The 20,738-nt window shown below is 45.7% G+C and overlaps 1 protein-coding gene across 1 annotated transcript in view; it reads right to left on the bottom strand.

Moving 5' to 3' along the window:
- DNAJC11 (DnaJ heat shock protein family (Hsp40) member C11) overlaps positions 1-18,541 on the bottom strand; it is a 56,179-nt gene extending 37,638 nt beyond the window's left edge. The window contains exons 1-3 of the mRNA XM_035120202.3: positions 18,447-18,541; positions 4,763-4,892; positions 978-1,051 (exon numbers count right to left, since the gene is read on the bottom strand). Coding sequence (XP_034976093.2) covers positions 978-1,051; positions 4,763-4,892; positions 18,447-18,521 — 279 coding nt within the window. The 5' untranslated portion in view covers positions 18,522-18,541. The remainder of the gene's footprint in view (positions 1-977; positions 1,052-4,762; positions 4,893-18,446) is intronic.
- Between the last annotated feature and the right edge of the window lie 2,197 nt (positions 18,542-20,738).

Below are 20,738 nucleotides of genomic sequence, written 5' to 3'. Positions count from 1 at the left end.
CTCCCCAGAGTGAAAGCTATTACTGAAGCAGGGCAGGATCTATATTACACAATTCATCCTGCAGCTGCAGGAACACAGAACCAGCCTTGATGGTGGCTCCATAAAACAAGCTCTGCTGGTTAGGTTTGGCATTAGAGTATGAGTCATGCGATGAAGCTTGTTTTTATCTATGGGGCACTATAACAGTATAACATATCTGAGTGAATATGGAGGGAGGGGGGGTGCTTTGTGTACCTAACAATGAAGACAGTGAAGTCAACAGGTGTTTTTTTATCACCATTAGATGTTAGGCTACGACCCTGATGAATGAGAACCTGAGCAGCCAACTCTGCCTTTAACCATGCTTTCAGTTTCTTAAAATGCTTGTTTTCGTATCCACTTTCCATCACACAGCTGAGGGAATATAGGCTGTTTAGGATGCATTTGCACGTAGGTGTGTAAAGTTGCCTCTTTGCACTCCTAACCAATGGCCAACTTCCTAGGATAACAGGGGGTGTGGGGGAATGATGCACTCTCTGTGGCCAAGCTCCTCTTCGGGGAGTTGGGAGCCTCTCTATCCACAGCACCGCATTTCCAGGCTCAGAGTGACTGCACCCCCAAACCAAGGGTAAAATGAAAGTTGCTTCAACACACTCAGTGGGGCAGAGGGAAAGAATGACCAATTGAGCAGTGGCGAGTTTTGATTTCTTCTGTTGTTTAAACACCACAGCATTGCCACACTGAAGAAACTCAAAAGTCACTTCTCAGTTAATGTTGGATCAGCTTGATGTCCAAGTTGAAGAGCAGGAAAGGATTTTCCACTGGATGGAGAAGGTCATCAACTGTCAGAGGTGAAAGCCTGAGCTTGTCCTGAGTAACATGGGCACAGGAGTCTTTGCATGCACCTGCAGTTTGTCACTTATAGCCCAGACAACACCAATGAAAGTGGCTCCGAGACTGAACAACTTGCAGGTCCTATCTGGCTGCAATGGTCTTACCTCCCATCCTTCCATTTCGAGGCCTCTCTTTCCATATATGTCATAGATGGCTCTCGTCTGTGGGTCACTGAGCACTGAAAATCAAAACCAAAACATATTCAGAGCATGCAGCAGTCAAAGCAGAGTTCAGACAGAAGTACATGCACGTGCACACATGCACAAATATACATACTCTCCAGCACCTTCCAAATACATTTTCAGTAAACCTAAAACCAAGCCACCAAGCACACATTCCACAAAGACAACGTGGCCACCTCAAGCTCACTGCCAAATATGCCTATGTGACACACCTCTTTGCAAACCTAGATTTACATTTTTAAATGCATGCACCTAGAAAACAAGTTGGGAGGCAGAACCTCTTCGCAGGAGAATGCCAAGCGCGTTTCTAGAACAGATTTTTCAAAGCACAACTCTTGGAATGCAAAGGGTTGAGGATTTCCCCCTACACAAACATCACCCATTTCAAGGTCTCTGCTGGATTTCCCTCCCGCTCTTCAAGCGTGTTCCCATGCATCACAAGGCCTAATTAAGAACGGCTGTAAACGATTCCGCCCACGTCCAAGCCTAATGGGAGGAAAGGAATGCTGACCATTCAGAAAACACCAGAACCAAATTTCTTTAGCTAATCTCTGGGATTTAATAAGAAATCATTTATTCACCATTTCACTTTAGCTTCCCTTTGGGCCAAACCGCTGGGCGATGCGGACTGCTGGTGCTGCAGTTTTTCTACTGGGGTGGGGGTAGAATCCTGCAAGCTCCTAATTCACTTAAGTTTCAGTTACTTCTCCCCAAATTTCAAAAAATGCTGCAAACAAACTATCAATAATTCAGACGCATGCAAGATTCATTCAACCAAACCCAGATAACAGAATATAATCAAAAGGGCAACAGTTTCAATGAAAGACAGAGCGGAAACACACACAGCCCATCTGCCTGTGACTGCAGAGCTGAGAATCTGGAGAGATTGCATTATCTTGACTATGCAGATTTATCACCCAACACACTCCAGAGTTTCCTGATGGCTATTAACATCTAATTTTTTTGGCAACAACCCCCACCCCCGGCAAACTGAGATAAGAGATAAGCTTTTACAGCAGATTGGGGAAAGTCTTTATTTCGGAGAGGAACATCTTCTTCTATACTTAGTTAAGTCTAATTATAGGAGAATTGCATGCCAAGCATAGCAAACAGCATCTCGAGTGAATTATAGCCCATACTTTCGCTGGTGGAAGAAATTCTCATCTCCCCTGTAATCCTTCATGGGAAGCAAAACCAGCCTGATGAGAAGCACTTACAGTTACGACTGCTTCAGATGACTATTTCAGTGCTGACACAGTTGGATTTTTTTTACATTTCCTTTCCACATCATGAACTTCTGTCTATTTTTTGTGCAGAGCAAAATAAGAAACAAAAACTAAAGAACCCCCCCCCCCAATTCCCCTATTCTGCAATTACACATCATCCCTGCATCTGCCACCAAAAAAGCTCACCAAGGAATCTGGTACTCACAAGGCAGCTCTAGAAAGGAAAAAAGGATACAGTTGCACACAACTGGGAATCGGTGGGGTGGGAAGATTATGTTCTAATGCCAAGTGGAAATCTGGGTAGCCTTGGAGGGCTCTCCCAACCTCAGTTCTGCTGCCTGTCTAACAGAAAGATCTCACCTTGCAAAGGGTTCCAAGGTCCTTGCTGAGCATGCTTGGCTGACTGCTTACAACAGGGGTGTGGAATTGGATCTGAGCAGGCTACCAGAGCATTATGTCCCCTATCCTCTTGCAGCCCACACTTCAGCAGGAGGGTGCAGTCACCCAGTTGGTAACCACTGGCATGACATCAGGTGGCCCATTTTAGCTCATGTGGTTTGAAATCAAACCATTGCACTCTGCAAGCCCTGACCATAATCAGATCGCCAGAGCCTTCAAAATACTGTGTGTGATAGTGAGTGCTGATAACAGGCAGTGCCTGCAATCCCCTTTCTAGCCCACCTGCCAGAAATCACACAGGTTGCAGAGTTTAGGGCAGGTGGCAGTCATTCAGCCAGAAGAACCTCATGGGCCATGTTCGATTTGCAGACCAGAGCCTCCCTGCCCGTGGCTTGCAGCAAATCCCAGAAGAGCAGACGTGCTAGTCCTGTTACAGTCAGCACAAAGATGAATTCTGCAGCACCTTAAAGAGATCCGCTGAGGCACCAGCTTTTGTGGACTAGAGTCTGCTTGCCCACGCAAGGCTGCTATCAGCACCTATTGCACTGAACTCCAATTGGTGTGAAGACATGGAAGGGTGTAACAAGAAAAACAGTGTGGTGCAGCTGACAAAAGCACTGGACTTTAACCTTGCAATAGCCCTATAGTATGACATTTATGTTCCCTGCACCAAGCTGCTGGAAGGAAGGTGGGGTGCCAGAGAATATATAAATATACCTGTCTTTGGACTATACTTGTCCAGGGTTATAATCTTTAAACAGTGCTTTCGGCTTCATAAAAACTGTCCCAGGACCTCAGAAGGGGGCTTGGGAGATGAAGCCTCCCTTGGACCAGGGAGATATACTTTTGGTGTATAAACACACAGTTCTGGGTGGTCAAGAGAAAACCACATGATTCGAAGGGTGGTGTCCCTAGGAATCTGTCAAGCAACAGAGGGATTAGTACGGGCAGCGACTATTTTGTGTGTGTTCGATTGGCACGTGACCGCCAGTGTTCATGCTTTTTCCAGCCCTTGAAGGGGGCAGAAGGGGGTGGGCTTATGCGCGCTCCACCAACGTGCGCAAAGACCCAGAATAAAACCCCTGTGCAAATGGGGAGTTGACCATATAGCAAGGGAACATGGCTGAAAGATCTCTGGGGAAAGTTGGTGTTTCCTCACCCTGCTTACTCCACGCTCTTGAGATTCAGCTGAAGATCGATCTCCTGGGAAATGCTGCTCCCTGGCCCACAGAGCAAAAAGTCCTCCACCAACTTGATGCATTCTGACACAGCCTGCCTCCTACCAACCATGTGTGTTGAGATTCTGCCCCATAATGACCAAATGCTGGCTCATGTGCTGTAGAGGATCACTGATCCTACATATGGAAGCCTCAGAGCTGCTGGATTGGCGAGTGGTATGAGGAAGGCAGCTGACTGTGCAAGTTAGCAGCATCTCTGTTCGAGCACTGCATGGCCCCACCAAGCTGAAAGCTAAAATATGGTGTCGGCTGCTGCACAGAGAAGTTAGACTGGAAGTTGCCTAGAGAAGCATGCTTCTTCAGTCTTACTCCTGGCTTTCTAGTCTAGTTTGCTACTAGAAAAGAGGATTGGCCTGCTCACATTAAAAGGTGGTTCCTTCAAAACCCTTCTCATAGAATGAGATTCCGTGGTCAGAATCTTTATTAGCTTGTTAGTGTATATCCTTGGGACACCCCCCCCCCCAAAACCACATATATGTTCACTCATAGGAACATACTTAATTGGGCCAATGCTTCATCTACCTCAGTATGGACTACACTACACTGACTGGCAGCAGCTCTCTGGGGTTTCAGGCAGGTTTCTCTCCCAGCCCGACTTGGAGATGCCAGGATCCGAACCGGAGACCCTCCACATGTAGTAGATGCTCTGCCACTGAGCTACAGCCCTTCCAACGACTCATTTGTCAAAAACTGATAGTCCAGGTATTGATTCCCTCATATGAAAATGGCAAAAACCAGCTACTGCCTTTAACAGCAAAAAGACTCGCTGTCTGGATTCCAAGCTAGAAAATCCATTGGCAGCTGCTGAGCCGAGGATGGCTGTGAATCTCCAGCATCCACTGACCTTCATAAGCCTGATGGAGAAGGTTGAAGAGCTGCTCGGCCTGCCTCTTGAGCTCTGGGTCCCTGTGCTTGTCAGGATGGTAAAGCATACACAGCCTACGGTACGCGGCTTTCAGCTCTTCCTGAGAGGCCTGCGAGAAGAAAAGAAATCCAATTATAGCACAATCAATGCAGTTAAGCTGCTATCATCTCAAAAATCTGCCCAGAAACGGGAACCCATCAGACGCACTCCGGCGCGTTCTGTTCTGCAGATCGGGAAGCATAATGAAGCTGTGATTTGCTAGGACCGCTTCTCTTGGCATGGTGCAAGAAACCACCAGTCTGGGGCATTAATAATCATAATTTATGTAGCACAGTTCGAGCATTCAAAGCACTTACAATTATCTCAGTATTCCTTACAACAGCCTCCTAGAAGCTCAGCCAGCCAGTACTCTGGATAAAAGTGCCATCAACATGCATGGGGCTTTACAAACACAAGGCAACTGGGCTCTGCCCCGGGAAACATAAAATCTAAAATAATTGTGCTACTATAATGCTGTTCTTTTGTTTTATTCTAGTTTATAATTTAAAGCTGGTTTTATATCTTTGCAAGCCATTTTGCATGCACCTTGCAGGCTATAATTAACAATGATATATTATTATTATTATTATTATTATTATTATTATTTTATAATAATTTGAATAAGAGAGGAATGAAGGCAAAGGTAAACAGGAGAAAAATGTGCCTTTGCTTCAGTTGCACGTATTTAAGGTTTTGTTCCAAGTGGCAATGGAGATTCAGAAGTTGTGCTGGTTCAGGGGCCTCATAACCTTTATGGTCCTTGTACCACAGAAGAGGACACTGGAGGGGTAAGGGCCCTGTTTGAGACATGCTTGTGAACAGTCTCTTGCTTGTGGCAACTAAGATTAACCTCCAAAACTCCTAATGGATGCACCCAAGAGGCTTCATATAAATGTAAAACAGCATTGGGGACACGGGGACAAGATTATACCTTGTAGTGCATCACAGCATGAAGACTGTGGAGCTGAAACACAGTCTCTCAGTGCTACTCTCTGGAAAAGACCCTCTAGGTAGGAGTGGAACCAGTGTAAAACAGTGTCACCTGATACCCATCCCACAGAGCTAGTCCAGGAGGATGCCCTGGTCTAGTATCAAAACCCGTGGAGTGATACAAAGAAGCAGAAGCAGAAATGCATTCCCCCTGTCCTACTCTCTATACAGGTTACCCATCCACGTGACCAAGGCTGATTTAATTCCAAAACAGCACCTGAATGCAGAATGAAGTGGATTCAAGTACCGTATTTTTCCGTGTATAAGACAATGCTTTTTGCTATAAAAAAAAATCATGCAAAAATTGTGTGTCATCTTATACACGGATAGTGAATGCAGAGGTAGGACGTGCAATTAATGGCAGCAGCAAGCAGGAGATTGGCAGCGGTGATTGGGCAGCTGATTGGTGGCTGTGGCAACGCCTGCTGGCAATTGGCTGTGGCAATTGGACAGGCGATTGGAGGTTGTGGTGAGGCGGGCAGGTGATTGGCAGCTGCAGCAAGTGGGCTGTTGGTGGCAGTGAGCGGGCAGACAATTGGCGGCTGCAGCGAGGTGTGTGATTGGCAGTGGCTGTGGCAAGTGATCAGCAGTGGCGGGCAGGCGGGTGAGCGATTGGCAGAAGGGACCTCTCCTACTCCCCAAAAGAGCTAAAAAACTTAACTTCTTAATTTTGGGTTTTAAAAAGGGGTCGACTTATACATGGGGCCGTCTTATACACAAAAAAATACGGTAATGCCTCCAGGAACTCATTGCTAGGCCACCACCTTACCCAAGAAAGGGGTATTTATTATGGGTAGTAATTGTTATAAACCACAGGATCCAGGGTGGGTTTCTTCAGAAGTGGGTGCACCACCCACCACCTCCTTAAGGGGAGTGGCACCATTCCCCCATGTCAATAAGCCATCACCAAATCCTGGGCCCATCTGGTCAACCCTTCCTGATTCGCTTTCACTCGTCAGGATAGGCAGGGGTCAAGAGAGCAAGAAGCCGGTCACATCATTGCAAGAACGCTGCTTACATTATAAGGCCAAGTAAAGTGACACTGATTCCTCGGTGAAGGCACTGCATTGGACACTTCAATTAGAGTTGCAACAACAATAACATCTAAGGCGCTACAGCAGCGTTTCTCAACCGCTGTTCCGCGGCACACTACTGTGCTGCGAGACGCTGGCTGGTGTGCCGCGACGTGCGGCGACGAGAAGGGCGATTTGCAGAACTACCGTACCTATGTGCAGAGAACCTTCTCAGCATGGCTGCGTTTGAGCGCGCCCTTCACAAGATGGCGGCGATTCCTGTCATAACCCGCCTGCCTGCCTGCCCCGCCCGCACCACCACCACTCTCCGCTCTCTCTTTTATCTCTATGGTTCCTCCTCGAGCGTCCCTTTGACTTAGTTGTCTATGGTCTTCCGCACCCAATCGAAAGCCGCCGAGCACTCCCCCTCCCCTACTCACCATCTCTGCAGCCGCAACCTCAGCCCAGACCCCCCAGAGAGGAAAAAGCAGCAGAACCCCCAGTATCCCAACATGCACCGCAACCTCGGGACGGCCCAGCCGGGTTCGACGGGAGGAGCGGAGCCACGTGGAAATGAAACGATGCATTTTGTAATGCATAAAAATCACACAGGGACTCCATAGGTGCAAAGAGAAGAGCCTCTTTTGTCCAGCCAGCATACAAACTGTCACTCTGTCAGGGAGTGAGCGGCCTCTTCGGCGAGGAGCACGTGCTGGCAGAGAAATCAGCGGCTTGTGAAGCCTTATTACAGGAGATTGCAACCAACACAGCAATTGGCAAGTGTTTCTTACAGTCATAATTATAGTCAATATAGGGCGGCACAGAGTTAAATTTTTTAACTTTTTTAATGGTGGTGTGCCGCGTGATTTTTTTCACGGAACAAGTGTGCCGTGGGCCAAAAAAGGTTGAGAAACACTGCGCTACAGGGATGGGAGGAACACAGCAGAAGCCAGATTTGCTTCAAGGTGAAGGCAAGGGTGCAAACTCTGGAACTAAAGAATGCCTATTTGTTACAAAAGACCAAGCCAAATTCCTTGAAATTCACCATGATTACCCACATGGAGGTACAGGAGCAAAAAAGAGGCTTACGAGGTTGAATGATTAACTTGCAAAGATGGGGGCAGATCTTTTTTCAACACACAAATGCATTCTAACAATATACTTCCAAAGGCCTTCTGCCTGCTCCTTTTGATCAATGCAGAGGTTTCCCCAGCTGTTTAGCTCGGAAACAGAAGGTCAGGGTGCTTCACATATAAGGCTAATCCTCTCGCTCAAGAACAAACACAGAGCATCAGCAAAAAACTGCAGTTTTTAATACATAAAGTGGGATTTGAGTCATTTCTGGTGACAAACAGGAATTGAGAGATTTCTTCTGTTTCTTATTCATACGACTTGGTTCAATGACAAAGGAATTGGACAGACCTGCCTGGCTACTGAGAATGCATTGCCTGGTGAAGGAGTCATCCTTCCTGAGCAACTGCTGTCTCTTTCCACTCTCTTGGTTATTAGAATTAAAGTAGATGAGAAGGGAGTGGAATTTCGAGCTCGGCAATGACCTTCCTTAATCAAATTAGTGATAAATGGCTTAATGTGCTATTGATTAAGTAATAGAAATGAGCAGTTCCATTTTTCACAAATATCATGTTCAATAAAATGTTAGATTGGGCCTTTCATCATAAGTGAATCACTAAGGTCACTGGTTCAATATTTCAAGAGTGATAACCCCTCTCCAGCCACCGCAGAAAATACTGACAACATTTCAAATTCTAATGAGATACATGTCACTAATAATGATATTTTAAGTTACATTCTTATTACTTAAACTTGGGGCAAAATTAAGAGGCACGCCATCATGCTATTCGGGGGATTAAACTCATTCATTTCACATCTCAATCATCCAGTTACATCTTCGCAGCATGTAAATCTATTACAGATTAAATGGCCATATACTAGCAAATTGCCAGAGACAGGTTTTAGACGTCCTTCTCTTCCTCTTCCCCAGGCCCATAAAGTTTAGTGACCTATTATTCTCAGATTAGCCAGTGCTCTGAAGAGCTGAATTTGCCCTATAAGAAGCTGGGTACAAAATATGGAGACAAAGGCCTACAAAGGCAATGGAGAATTTCTCAATTTCAGCCCCAAAGTAAATTTAGTTTTCTAGCAGAACTGGCTTTTGAAAGCCTCCAGAGAGCTCTGCTAAGAGTCCCTCAAGCACTTAAGGGGACAGGAAAAGGACACCTGGGCACGGCTTGCTGCAACTACAATCACCCTGCAACTTACAATCACCCTGCACCTTTCCAAACCTTTTGGAAAACAACTTCAATAAGCATGGCCTTGCTACCTAGGGCTGATGGGAGTTGTAGTCCAAAGCATCTGATTGACTTCAGGTTGAGGAAGACTTTTTAGAAGTATATGTATCAGCCAGTTTATCTGTTCCACTAGGGCAAGATTTGAGGGAGGAAGAAGCAGGGCTATGCTGAGTCTGGGCCACCTAAGTGGCTCACAGTGGGATCTATGGAGAAAATGGTTGCATTCTTAGACATAGTCAAAACAGAGCACTGGAACAAACACAGCTTCAACGACAATGGCATCTCAAGCACATCCACATCATGCAATCATAAGAGAGGAAATAAAGTGCTATACTACTTAGAAACACTGTTATAGGACAGGAGGGGAATCAAATCACAGGTACTCCGTTGTAGAGGGAGTCATACATCACAACAAGCACCTCTGAAGGTCATTTTATTAGCTATCAGCAGCAAGTTGAATGCCCTGACACAGCTTTAGCCAACAGTCATTGGCACACTGTCTGGCAAATCACTGGGCATTGCTCCTTGCCTTTCTCAGTGCAGCAAGCATCTTCTCGCAGGGCGCATGCTTGTAGTCATACCTCGGGTTACAGACACTTCAGGTTGCGCGTTTTCGGGTTGCGCACCACACCGAACTCAAGTACCAGAACGGGTTACTTCCAGGTTTCGGCACTCACGCATGAGCAAAAGCACTAAATTGCGCTTTGCGCATGAGCGCCGAATCACAACCCCCACGTGCGCAGACACGGCACTGCGGGTTGCCTCCCGCATGGATCACGTTCACAACCTGAGCGTCTACTGTAGTTCACAAGAGCCTCGTGCTTTGCAGCAATAACAGGCTCCATGTCCTTAATGCCAGCCTCAAGCCAGTCAGGGATCTGCTGCTCTCTTTTGCCAAGAGGAATAGCTGTGTTGTAGGTTGCCTCTTTGATGTGGTTTCACCTTACGTCAATGCTGTCTCTAGAGTAGTTCAGTAGTGCTTGTTCAACAGAATCAGAGCAGCACTCACAAAGTTTGGGTATGACTGTTCTGGCAATGCTGTATAGGTCCTCTTCGGCTTAATAAGAATCTTCTCACCACCAGGGAGTGTTCCGTGCCACTGTCGACACTCTGGTGCTCCATGTGACACCAACATAGCTCAATGTCAATTGCCTGGTGACAATCAAGTCCAGCTGGTGCCAGTGGCCTGACCTTGGAGGTCTCCAGGACACTGGCTGTTTTGCCTTGGTAGAGAAGAATTTGCTTGTGAAGCAGAGGCTATGGTATGAGCACAGCTCGAGCAGCCTTTGACAGTTCATATTCATGCTGCCAATACCAAAGTGGTCTATGCAGTTGTCCCATGTGTGACCTTCGTTTCCGATTCTGGCATTAAAATCTCCCAGCAGAAATAGGTGTTATCAGGCTGGGACCCGCCTGGCAGCTTGGGTCTAGTGCAGGCATGCCCAAACTTGGCCCTCTTGATGTTTTGGGAGAACAACTCCCATCATCCCTGGCTAACAGTACCAGTGGTCAGGGATGATGGGAATTGTAGCCCCAAAACATCTGGAGGGTCGAGTTTGGCCATGTCTGGTCTAGTGCCTTATAGAACTGGAACTTGATCTGTATATCAGAGCATAAAGTGGAAGTGTAAATGCTTGAGAAGTTAACTGGACCAGGGTGGTTGAGAGACAGAGAGGAAGTCCTCAGTCGGCAATTCTATCATAGACAAAAGTGAGTTTCTCACAGCAATGCTTATACAGTCATACCTCGGTTTAAGTACGCTTCGGTTTGACTACTTTCAGTTTAAGTACTCCGCGGAACCGTCTGGAACGGATTAATCCACTCTCCATTACTTTCAATGGGAAAGTTGGCTTCAGGCTAAGTACACTTCAGGTTAAGTACTCAGCGGACCGTCTGGAACGGATTAATCCACTACTTTCAATGAGAAAGTTCGCTTCAGGTTAAGTACGCTTCAGGTTAAGTACAGACTTCCGGAACCAATTGTGTACTTAAACCGAGATACCACTGTAGCTTGAATTTGTGGTTCTTCTGAGGCCTCCTTGCCAGAAGGTGTGTTTCTTCTCTGCCATTAAACATGAGTCTGGGCTCCTGTAGAGTGACAATGTCATTGTTGAGTGTTTTCAGCTCACAGTCAATGATGGTCATCTTCCATGAGTCACTGACTTGCAGCAGACCAGTGGGCAAGCCAGGACACATGGCCATGATGTTCCAGCTTCCTAGGTGTAAGGGGAGTTTCTTTTGTTTGTTGTCTGGTGCAGTGGTTTGATCCACTCACCAAGTGATACTCTGAGCTCTAAGCACCCATTGATGCAGGCAGACAGTGGTGGGTCAGCACCTTATTGACTGGAGGCTGCCTGGCTTAAGATGTTAGAAGTGTTAGATGTTAGAAAAGTGTTAGAAACCGAGATATGAAAGCTAGGAGCTAAATGGTACCTTAAACCTAGGTCATGGGCGTAACAACAGAATCTCTTGGCGCACTTTTTTATAACAAGAATAAAGGTAAAGGGACCCCTGACCATTAGGTCCAGTCATGACCGACTCTGGGGTTGCGCGCTCATCTCGCATTATTGGCCGAGGGAGCCGGCGTATAGCTTCTAGGTCATGTGGCCAGCATGACAAAGCCGCTTCTGGCAAACCAGAGCAGCACATGGAAACGCCGTTTACCTTCCCGCTGTAGCGGTTCCTATTTATCTACTTGCATTTTGACGTGCTTTCGAACTGCTAGGTTGGCAGGAGCTGGGACCGAGCAACGGGAGCTCACCCCGTCACAGGGATTCGAACCGCCGACCTTCTGATCAGCAAGCCCTAGGCTCAGTGGTTTAACCACAGCACCACCTGGGTCCCTTGGTTGGTCTCTAACAAGAATACAAAGCTGAAAATGAATGAACTGCAGCTAAAATATTATGCTCATTTTTTACATGGCCTATCTAGTCCTTCCCCTGCCCACCCCCCTAATATTCTTAAGAGGGTCTCTTCTCCAGTCTTCAAAGAGTAGCTGGAACTCCACTCTGCAGTTTTAATCTGAAATCTTAGGCGCAGTATTGCACCCAGAGCTCAGAAACTGCTCGCGCTATTGAAATTCCATCGCAAACTGCACCTAGAACAATGGGAGTTTTGAATGCTGGGTGGGCAGTAGCTGACCAGTGAGACACAATAATTTCTCCCACTGATTAAAGCAACACCTGCGCCCACTACATTCCTTAGACTACAAAAGAGCATGATGGCTCCTAAACTGAGGCTTATTAAGACCCCAGAAGTTACTTGAGAGGCTGATGTCGAATAACTGGTTTGCAAAAATGCTACAGATTAACAAAATGATCACTTGGAATGTGGACTGTTTTCTTTTTAAGGCTTTCAGGGAAAGAGAAGCAATTACCTTCTTAAATCCCTTCCCCAAAGTCATCCTTCTGAGCTGGAATCGCCTGGAAGTTGTACCTTGGTTCGGCCTTGATTTATGAGCTACCCAATTAAATGATCTGTCATAATACTCTTACATTTTGAAAGGACAATGACAAGTCCCATTTCTCAGTTCACATATATTTCACGTTTTCATCTCTGTTGGCAAATCACCTGGGAATCATGGAAATGAGTCCTCCCCGCTTCGCTACCACCACCACCACCACTGCCTTTTCCATTTAATAAATGTGGTTTGTTTTTCTTGTGTTCTAAATGGAAACAAAATTAACAACTATACGAAACATCACATTGACAAAACGTTTTGCCTATAAATCATCAGGAACACAGATAGCATTCTGGGAACTGGCATTTTTTCTTGGTATTTATATAAAGGTTTTTAAACTGGCCTTTTAGGGTACAGTATAGTCCTTCTAAAGTGTATCAGAAAGATTCGTTCATAAAAATCACCTTTTGTTTGTATACCAAGCTATTCACCAGTTAATGAGCAAGTAAAGTTCAAGGAAGCGCTAGCCCTGTCGCCTGAAGCAATGGAGAACAAGTCGTGAAGACCACTATCACCTCTCCCTGCCCTTCATCTTCTCTTCCCAAAGCTCTTTCATCCAAACCCATCAGCATCCAGTTCACCCTCCTTCTGACATCCTCTACTTTGTCAAGTGCAAAACAGAGCTGAACTATTATTTTTCATGATCTGGACACTCTGCTTCTGTTATCACAGCTTAAGGATGCATTAGCTATTTCAGCAGCCATGCTTCACTGCTGATTCATGTTCAGCTTGTGATCAACTAAAGACATTAAGATGCTTTTCACGTATACCACTGCAAAGCCAAGTCCCCCTATTCTGTACCTTTGCCTTTGATACTTTGCACCTAGTTGCAGGACTTGACATTTATCTCTGTTGAGTTTCATCTTGCTGGTTTCTGCACAAGTGTTCCAGCCTGCCAAGATAATTTTGAATCTTGATTTTGTCTCCTGCAGCGTTATCTATTCCTCCTGTTTTTGTGTCACTTGCAAATATGATAAGCATTCTCTGCTCCTTCAGCCAAGCTGTTTATAAAAAAATGTTCAACAGAACAATGCCTAGGACAGAGTCTTATGGCCTCACTTAACTTGCATGACAGCCCTCCCCACCTTCTCACTATATATAAGCATCTGGTGACTTCTGTTTCAGTGTATCTGAAGAAGTGTGCATGCACATGAAAGCTCATACCAATGACAAACTTAGTTGGTCTCTAAGGTGCTGCTGGAAGGAATTTTTTTTTTATTTTGTTTTGACTACATCAGACCAACATGGCTACCTACCTGTAACTAGCCCTAATAATGACTGCTGTTGTGAAAGCAAAGTAGAAAGCAGTTTAAGAAATGTATGTAATAGGCAGCACCCTTGCCATGCACTGTTTTAGTCTCAATGCAAGTTAAGCATAAAAACAAAACAAAAAAACAATTGCCAAAGTTTAGGCAGGGAGGAGGGAGTTTTTCCTACTGCCACTGAAACCTATCAATATATACCCAAGAAAAGAACTGGTAGCTAATAGGCACCATGGAATAATAATGGCACAAGAACAAAACCATTGCCAGAGATTCCAACAACATTAAGTTCTCCTTTAAAACAAGCTTCTAATCTAGTGCATTTTTATCAAAAACATGATTAAGTTGGATTTGACCTATGAACCACAGCATCACATTGTGTCAGTCTTTAAAGTGCTATGGCTGCAATTTTTCTTGCAATCTGGGTACAACTTTAGAATCAACCCATATTAGATGGGTACGCTACTATCAAAATAGCTTGAGAGAGAAGAAAGCAATCTTACAAAAAAAAAAAGAGGAAAGCAGCCTAACAGCCGTCTTACACACTCAACTCTGTGATTGTTTTCATTTCATTTCTGCTTCCATAGCACCAGGGAGTCAATCTGGTCTGTGGCACTGGAGTCTCCAACCAACCCCTTTCCCCACTCCAACTTCCATGTGCTCAGCATAAGCACCTGTTGTTTCTTGACCATTTCCTCACCTGGCAAAATCTCATAAATGATACTGAGGGATGGATACAAGCAGCTACTAAAGGACACCACACTGGCATGGTACATTGCCCTACCAGCACTGTCCCTCTACAGCGTTAAAGGCCCCGTCCACAAGGAAATGCTGATAGCTTAGGAGGGAGATGCCAACATCCATCTCTCTCTTGTCCCCATTCTATGTAAATCCTGCAAACCTTTTACTCTGGTAGCAGTCTCATGGCAGAGAATATGGAAGCACACAAAGTACTAAAAATAAAATAATGTAAGTTATGCACAACAACAGAAATCACAGAGATATTCTGGGACAATATAGCTAGGCTCATGCCAAACCCAAAGGCAAAGTATGCTATAAACCACAGTGTATGGGTGCTGAAGTATTCCTCCAATTTTCCTAGTGAGACTGAATAGAGGTGGTGGCACTGAACACGTATGGTCGTACGACCTAGCAGCCCAAGGTCACACCAGCACTGTACTCTTCAAATTGTGAGGAGTTGCCATAAAATATGAAGGAAACAAAAGCATCCCTTGTACAAGAGCCAGTGTAGGAAATGGTTGCTGTAGAGGCTTGCTGGGGCTTGAGCATGCAGCAGATGGTCAAAGGAAATTCATTGAAAGTGGCCGTTTAGACAGTTTGCTTGAACTGCTCAGTTCATAAAATGTTTATTACCTTCTCCTATGGTTTTCTGGAACACTGCCTGTGATAATATCTGGATGGCTGAAAGACCATGGTTTTATTGCATCCAGCGAACCCAACCTCAGGCCATTTCTGTCTGGCCCATGCATTTCTACATTCTATCCTCTTTCCAAGGTAGTGCATTCATGGCAATGTAAACTTTCCAGAGCTCTGTAGAAGCTGACCCTTATAGCTTTCCCAGAGAAGCAAGCTGACACATAGACTGGGTTCTGAGAGATGAGGTTCCCATTTATGTTCTCAATAACAAAGGGGCAATGATGAAAGGGAGCCACAAGCTTGGGCTTTTCATCACTTCTTTCTTCTTTCCAAAAGAATGCAGTGGTCTTTGGGGAATATTTCTCAAAGTCAAGATGGCTGCCATTATAATCTTTATTGTGGTGAAAATGCAAATGACATGAAGTTGCCTCCCCACTGTGTAGGGAGGAGAGGGAGGGGATGGACAGGCATATTTCCTTCTCTTTGAAGGAAATTCTCTGTAAGATTTTTACTAGTTTTACAAACCTCTATGAAGCTTTTCAGCTGTTTATGGCTCAGCTATAACGAGCCCTTAATTTAAATCCCCAGAATATGAACCATCCCTCAATGCTGTTGATGACAAACTAAAGGTGTTGAAGCCTCTGCAGTGATATAATGAATGTTTGTGCTAAGGTGGGGAATGCTTAAAATTAGCAAGAAATCCTAGACATGTTCACACGTATTTCAACTGGAGAAGTATTTCTGAATTGCCCAAATGAAGTCCCATTCCCCAGTGGGAAGCAGAGATTCCTAGTGTTACCTGGGATGCCTTCAGTGGCAGCAGTTCCTGTTACCCCATTCCTCTTACGGTATTTTTCTTGTTATCTCAGGCTGTTTGCCTTGTAATTTCCTGCCTGGTTGATCTCCACCTCACCCTCATATTCTCTATTGGGTGAGTTAGAAATGGGAAATCCCTGGCTATTGGATCATTTCTATTTACCGTAAATAAATACAAATCTTAACACCAGCAAGCACATGTGATAATTAACAGATCTAAAGTCATAGCGTGGAACACAATGAAAATGGCAAATAGGGTAACCAAATGAAGGAGCTGCAGTAACTCCATCACAAAGGTGGAGACATTTGGAACATTTGGTCTGGTGAAAAAATGTGAGTAAGAGGGAACATGATAGAGGTGTAAAAGAACAGAGAGAAAAATAAACTATTCCTCTCTCATAACACTAGAACTCATGAATAGCCATTGAAGCTGACTGCTGGAAGATTCGGGAAAGATAAAATAAAGTACTTCTTCATGCAGCACATAGTTAAAGTATGCAATTGGCTTTCAGAGGAGAAAGTGATGGCCACCAATTTGGATGGCTTTAAAAGAGGATTGGACAAATTCATTGAGGAGAAGACTATCAATGGCTACTAGCCATGATGTCTATACTTTGCCTTCTCAGATGGAAGGCTGAAAACCACAGGAGGTGAGAATGCTCTTGTGCTGGAGTCCTGCTTGATGGCTTCCCATTGGGGAATCTGGTTGGTCACTGTGAGAACAGGATGCTGGACTCAATGGGCCTGATCCATTTTAAGAAGGACTTAACAAAGTGGAGGAAGTGACTGCCAGGTGGAGGGATGTCAGGGAAACAAATCCTATGAGGAAGTTTAAAGACTGGAGAACAGAAGATGAGACATGACAGTGCTTCGCATATCTATCATACAGCAGATGGAGCAGGCTTGCTTACTGTTACCTTTAGAGGCCAGGACTAGAACCAAGGGGTGGAAATTGGATATTAGACAGGATGGTTCTACTCTGCCTCTATGGTTGGATGTAGCATGCTGGGAATTACAAAGGAGAGTGCTCTCATTGTACTCAGGTCTTGCTTGTGACCTTGCTATAGGCATGGTATGGTATGAGTTACTAACCCTGACGGTTATGTTCTACCTCCACTGTTGGAGGCAGTAATGCTTCTGAGTACCAATTGCTGGAAACCACAGGCAGAAAGAGTTTTCTTGTGCTCAGGTCCTGCTTATGGGCTTCTCACATTCATCTGGTTGCCATTGGTGAGAACAGGATGCTAGACTACATGGGCCATTGTGTGATTTTGGAGCATTCAGAGTCCTTGCCATACATTTTCCCCTATAAATCCACACAGCAGCTTTGTAAAATAGGCTGGTGTGATTATTCCCATGTTGCAGTGAGGTGACTGTGGACAAGCATGGCTTGTCTTGGGTCACATAGTGACTTCATGACTGAGAAACTGATGGAGGCTAAGGCTATCAATGGCTACTAGGCACAATGACTATGCTCAGCCTTCATGGTCAGAAGCAGTAATACTTCTTAATACCACTTTATGGGAATCACAAGTGCCGAGAATGCTGCTGAAGCTGCTTTGAACAACTATGTTAATACAATACAATGCACACTGTTTGAATTCATAACTCATATTAACAACCTCTCCTTGCTGTTGTTTTTAAAAATAAATTTTAATAGCAACCAAATGTAGAAATTGCATTTTTGTCTCTCTTATGAGGAAAGCTTGCAGTGGTTGGGAAACTTCAGCTTAGAGAAAAGGCAAGTAAGAGGAGACATTTATAAAATTTTGGAGAAAGTAGATAAAAGTTTTCCCTCCTCTCTCATGACACTAGAACACGAGAACTTCCAATGAAGCTGAATGTGGGAAGAAGATGCGCGACAGATACAATAAATGACTTCTTTATGCAGTGCATAGTTTTACTATGGAGCTGCCTCCCGCAGGAGGGGATAATGGCCAACTTGGATGGATTTCACAGAGGATCCGACAAATGCATGGAGGAGAGGGCTGTCACTGGCTACTAGCCACGATGGCTATGCTCTGCCTTTGTGGAGCTGCAATGCTTCTGAATACCAGTTGCTGGAAGCCACAGGAGAGGGGAGAGTTGCTCCTGTTGCATTCAGGTCCTGCTGGCAGGTTTCCCACTGAGGCACCTGGTTGCCCACTGCGGGAACAAGACGATGGGCTACAATGTGGCCGGCCCTAAGCCGCCCTAGCCTGGCGCTCCTGCTGCTGGGCCTGTCCTGCGTCCTTCGCAGGTGCCCATTCTGTGTCCCGCCCCTCCCCCGCTTCTCCCCTCAGTGATTCGCCGGCTCCGCCTCTCCTACCCAGGCCTCTCCTCCCCCCCCCCCGAGCGGCTTGTGAAGGCCGGCCGCCTCCGTCACCGACACCACCGCCCCCACCGCCGGCGCCTCACCTCCCGCCGCACGTTCAGCAGCGAGTAATAGTCCTCGTTGTCCGGCGCCTCATCCACTGACGAGGCCGCCGCCATCTTGCCGACCTCTCACCCGCACTCGCGCATGCGCTGACGTGGCGGCTGCAGCCGCCCGCCCGCCATCCTGCCCGCTCTAGGAAAGAGGAAAGCTAAGGAGTCCTCTTGGCTGCAGCGCCCCCTGCAGACACGCCTTTAGAAAAAGGTGGCAGGGAATGGAAAGGGGGAAAACGCAAGACAGCGGCGGGAGGGCACAAGGTCGGGCGACGAGGAGGACCGCATGTGCGCAGAAGAGGGAAACGGGGGGGGGGGGGAATCAGCGGCTCCTGAGAGAGCTTTTGAAGAGACCCCCGCGTGGATCTCGGCGCGCATGCGCATCGCCCCTATTGCTCTATGGCTTTTATTGGAAAGCGACGTACCGCCCTCTGGTGGGCGGGGATATTTGTAGCCCCACCTCCCTCAGACTCAAACTGCAGGGAGGGTGTTAAGTATAGTATTAAGCAGTTTGGGAAAACATTCTAACAAAATACATTAATCGGCTATGGAAAATGAAGCATCAGTGATACAGCCCAGTCAGTAACCGGGGATCTCTTCTGTAGCAGTTAATTAATGTGAATAATAATATTCATGATTTAAAAGATTTAAATATTCGGTAATAATAATTGTAATTATAATCAGGTTCCTTTCCACTTTGGTGGTAAGATGCAGCCCTGTGTTGGGGAGAGGATAGTCTGGTGTGCACAATGTTGTAACATACTCAAGAAACCCGCACACTTTGATCCGTATTGATAAATCCCTTGAAACTACCCGTGCCTGTTCTATACACATCCCTAATAATTTACACCTTCTACAATCGCCACTTCACATGTCTAAGTGGGGGGGGGGTGGCAGCATAAATCCGTCTCTTTGCCATCCTTTTAAATGCTGAATATCGTATACATTTCAAAAGGTGGTTATAGTGTTTTAGGGTATATCTACACTGCAAACTGACCAGGTTTATATCAATTTCACTGTTATGGCTTGCTGTAAAGAGTCCTGAATTTTGTTGAGATCCGTGATATAGATCTTTTGAAGATCCCGTCGGAAGAAGATATGTGATGGACCAGGATCAGACTAAAGGGAGCCCATCTACCAAGCATCAATCCTGTTACCAGGAGTGGGTAGAGTCCAGGATGCCTGCAAGCAAGTCTGGCTGTTGTCCCTCAGTGTTGGGCATTGTAAACTCCCATGGCTCAGGGAAGTCTTTTGGCTTGCCATCCCCACTGTTGGACACTTTCAGGCAACTTTTATTCTGATTGGTTTGTGCAAAGGTTATACAACAAGGGTTGTGTTGCAGGGAGGAGGAGAGGGAGGGGAAACCCTGTTACACAAGCAGAAACCCACAAGCTTCTGCTAATGAACTCCTTAGCTCCATGCCACCTAAAATTATTTAAATACATTACTAGCAGGAAAGTAGCTTGGGCGGCAGTAGGAGCTTTGGATGACGGGATTCAAAGGTGTGCTGAAGTAGGAAAAGCAGACTGCAGAGAAGCCGAAAAGGAATAAAAGAACTATCAGGCTCTTAGCGACAATTGCTGTCTTCTGCCTCCATGGGTCAGAGGCATCCTCTGAATACTGCTGGCTGGGAATCACAACAGAGGAGAGTGCTGTTGTGCACATGCCCTGCTCGCAGACTTCCCGGAAGAGGCCATTGTGATGGCTTTAAAAGAGGATTGGACAAATTCTTGGAGGAGAAGGCTATCAGCAGCTACTAGCCAGGATGGCTGTGCTTTGCTTCCAGGGTTAGAGGCAGCCATGTTTCTGAATATCAGTTGCTAGAAGTCACAGCCACATGGTGGGAACAGGATGCTGGACTCAATGGGCCATTGGTGTAATCCAGCAGGCTTGTATTATGTTCTTAACTTTGCTTCAAGTGATTGCTATCCCGTATTTTTCACTTCATTTCCCTGTTACTTTCCTTACTGCAAAAGCCCATGGGTGTGGGGTTTTTTTGTCCTCTCGGTATTATTATTATTATTATTATTATTATTATTATTATTATTTATTTTGGAAGCAGGTTTGTTGGGCAAGAGCGGCAAATCTGTTCTAATTGCAAAACCTGGATTTATTGCCTCATGCTTGAATATCATTTGCAAGAGATCACCAATCTGGTAGCAGCCTAGTCTCCTGTTAAAGTCAGCTAAGCTCCTGCCCACCTGGTGGAAGAGACCACCACAAACTAAGCACTCATCATTCTTTGAGAATTGTGAGCTTCGGTAGTCTTGTTAAGCTTTTGCA

This window comes from Zootoca vivipara, chromosome 6 (assembly GCF_965207765.1).
Source record: "Zootoca vivipara chromosome 6, rZooViv2.hap1.1, whole genome shotgun sequence".
In the NCBI taxonomy this organism is placed as follows: Eukaryota; Metazoa; Chordata; class Lepidosauria; order Squamata; family Lacertidae; genus Zootoca; species Zootoca vivipara.
This window is presented reverse-complemented; position numbering and strand designations above follow the sequence as displayed.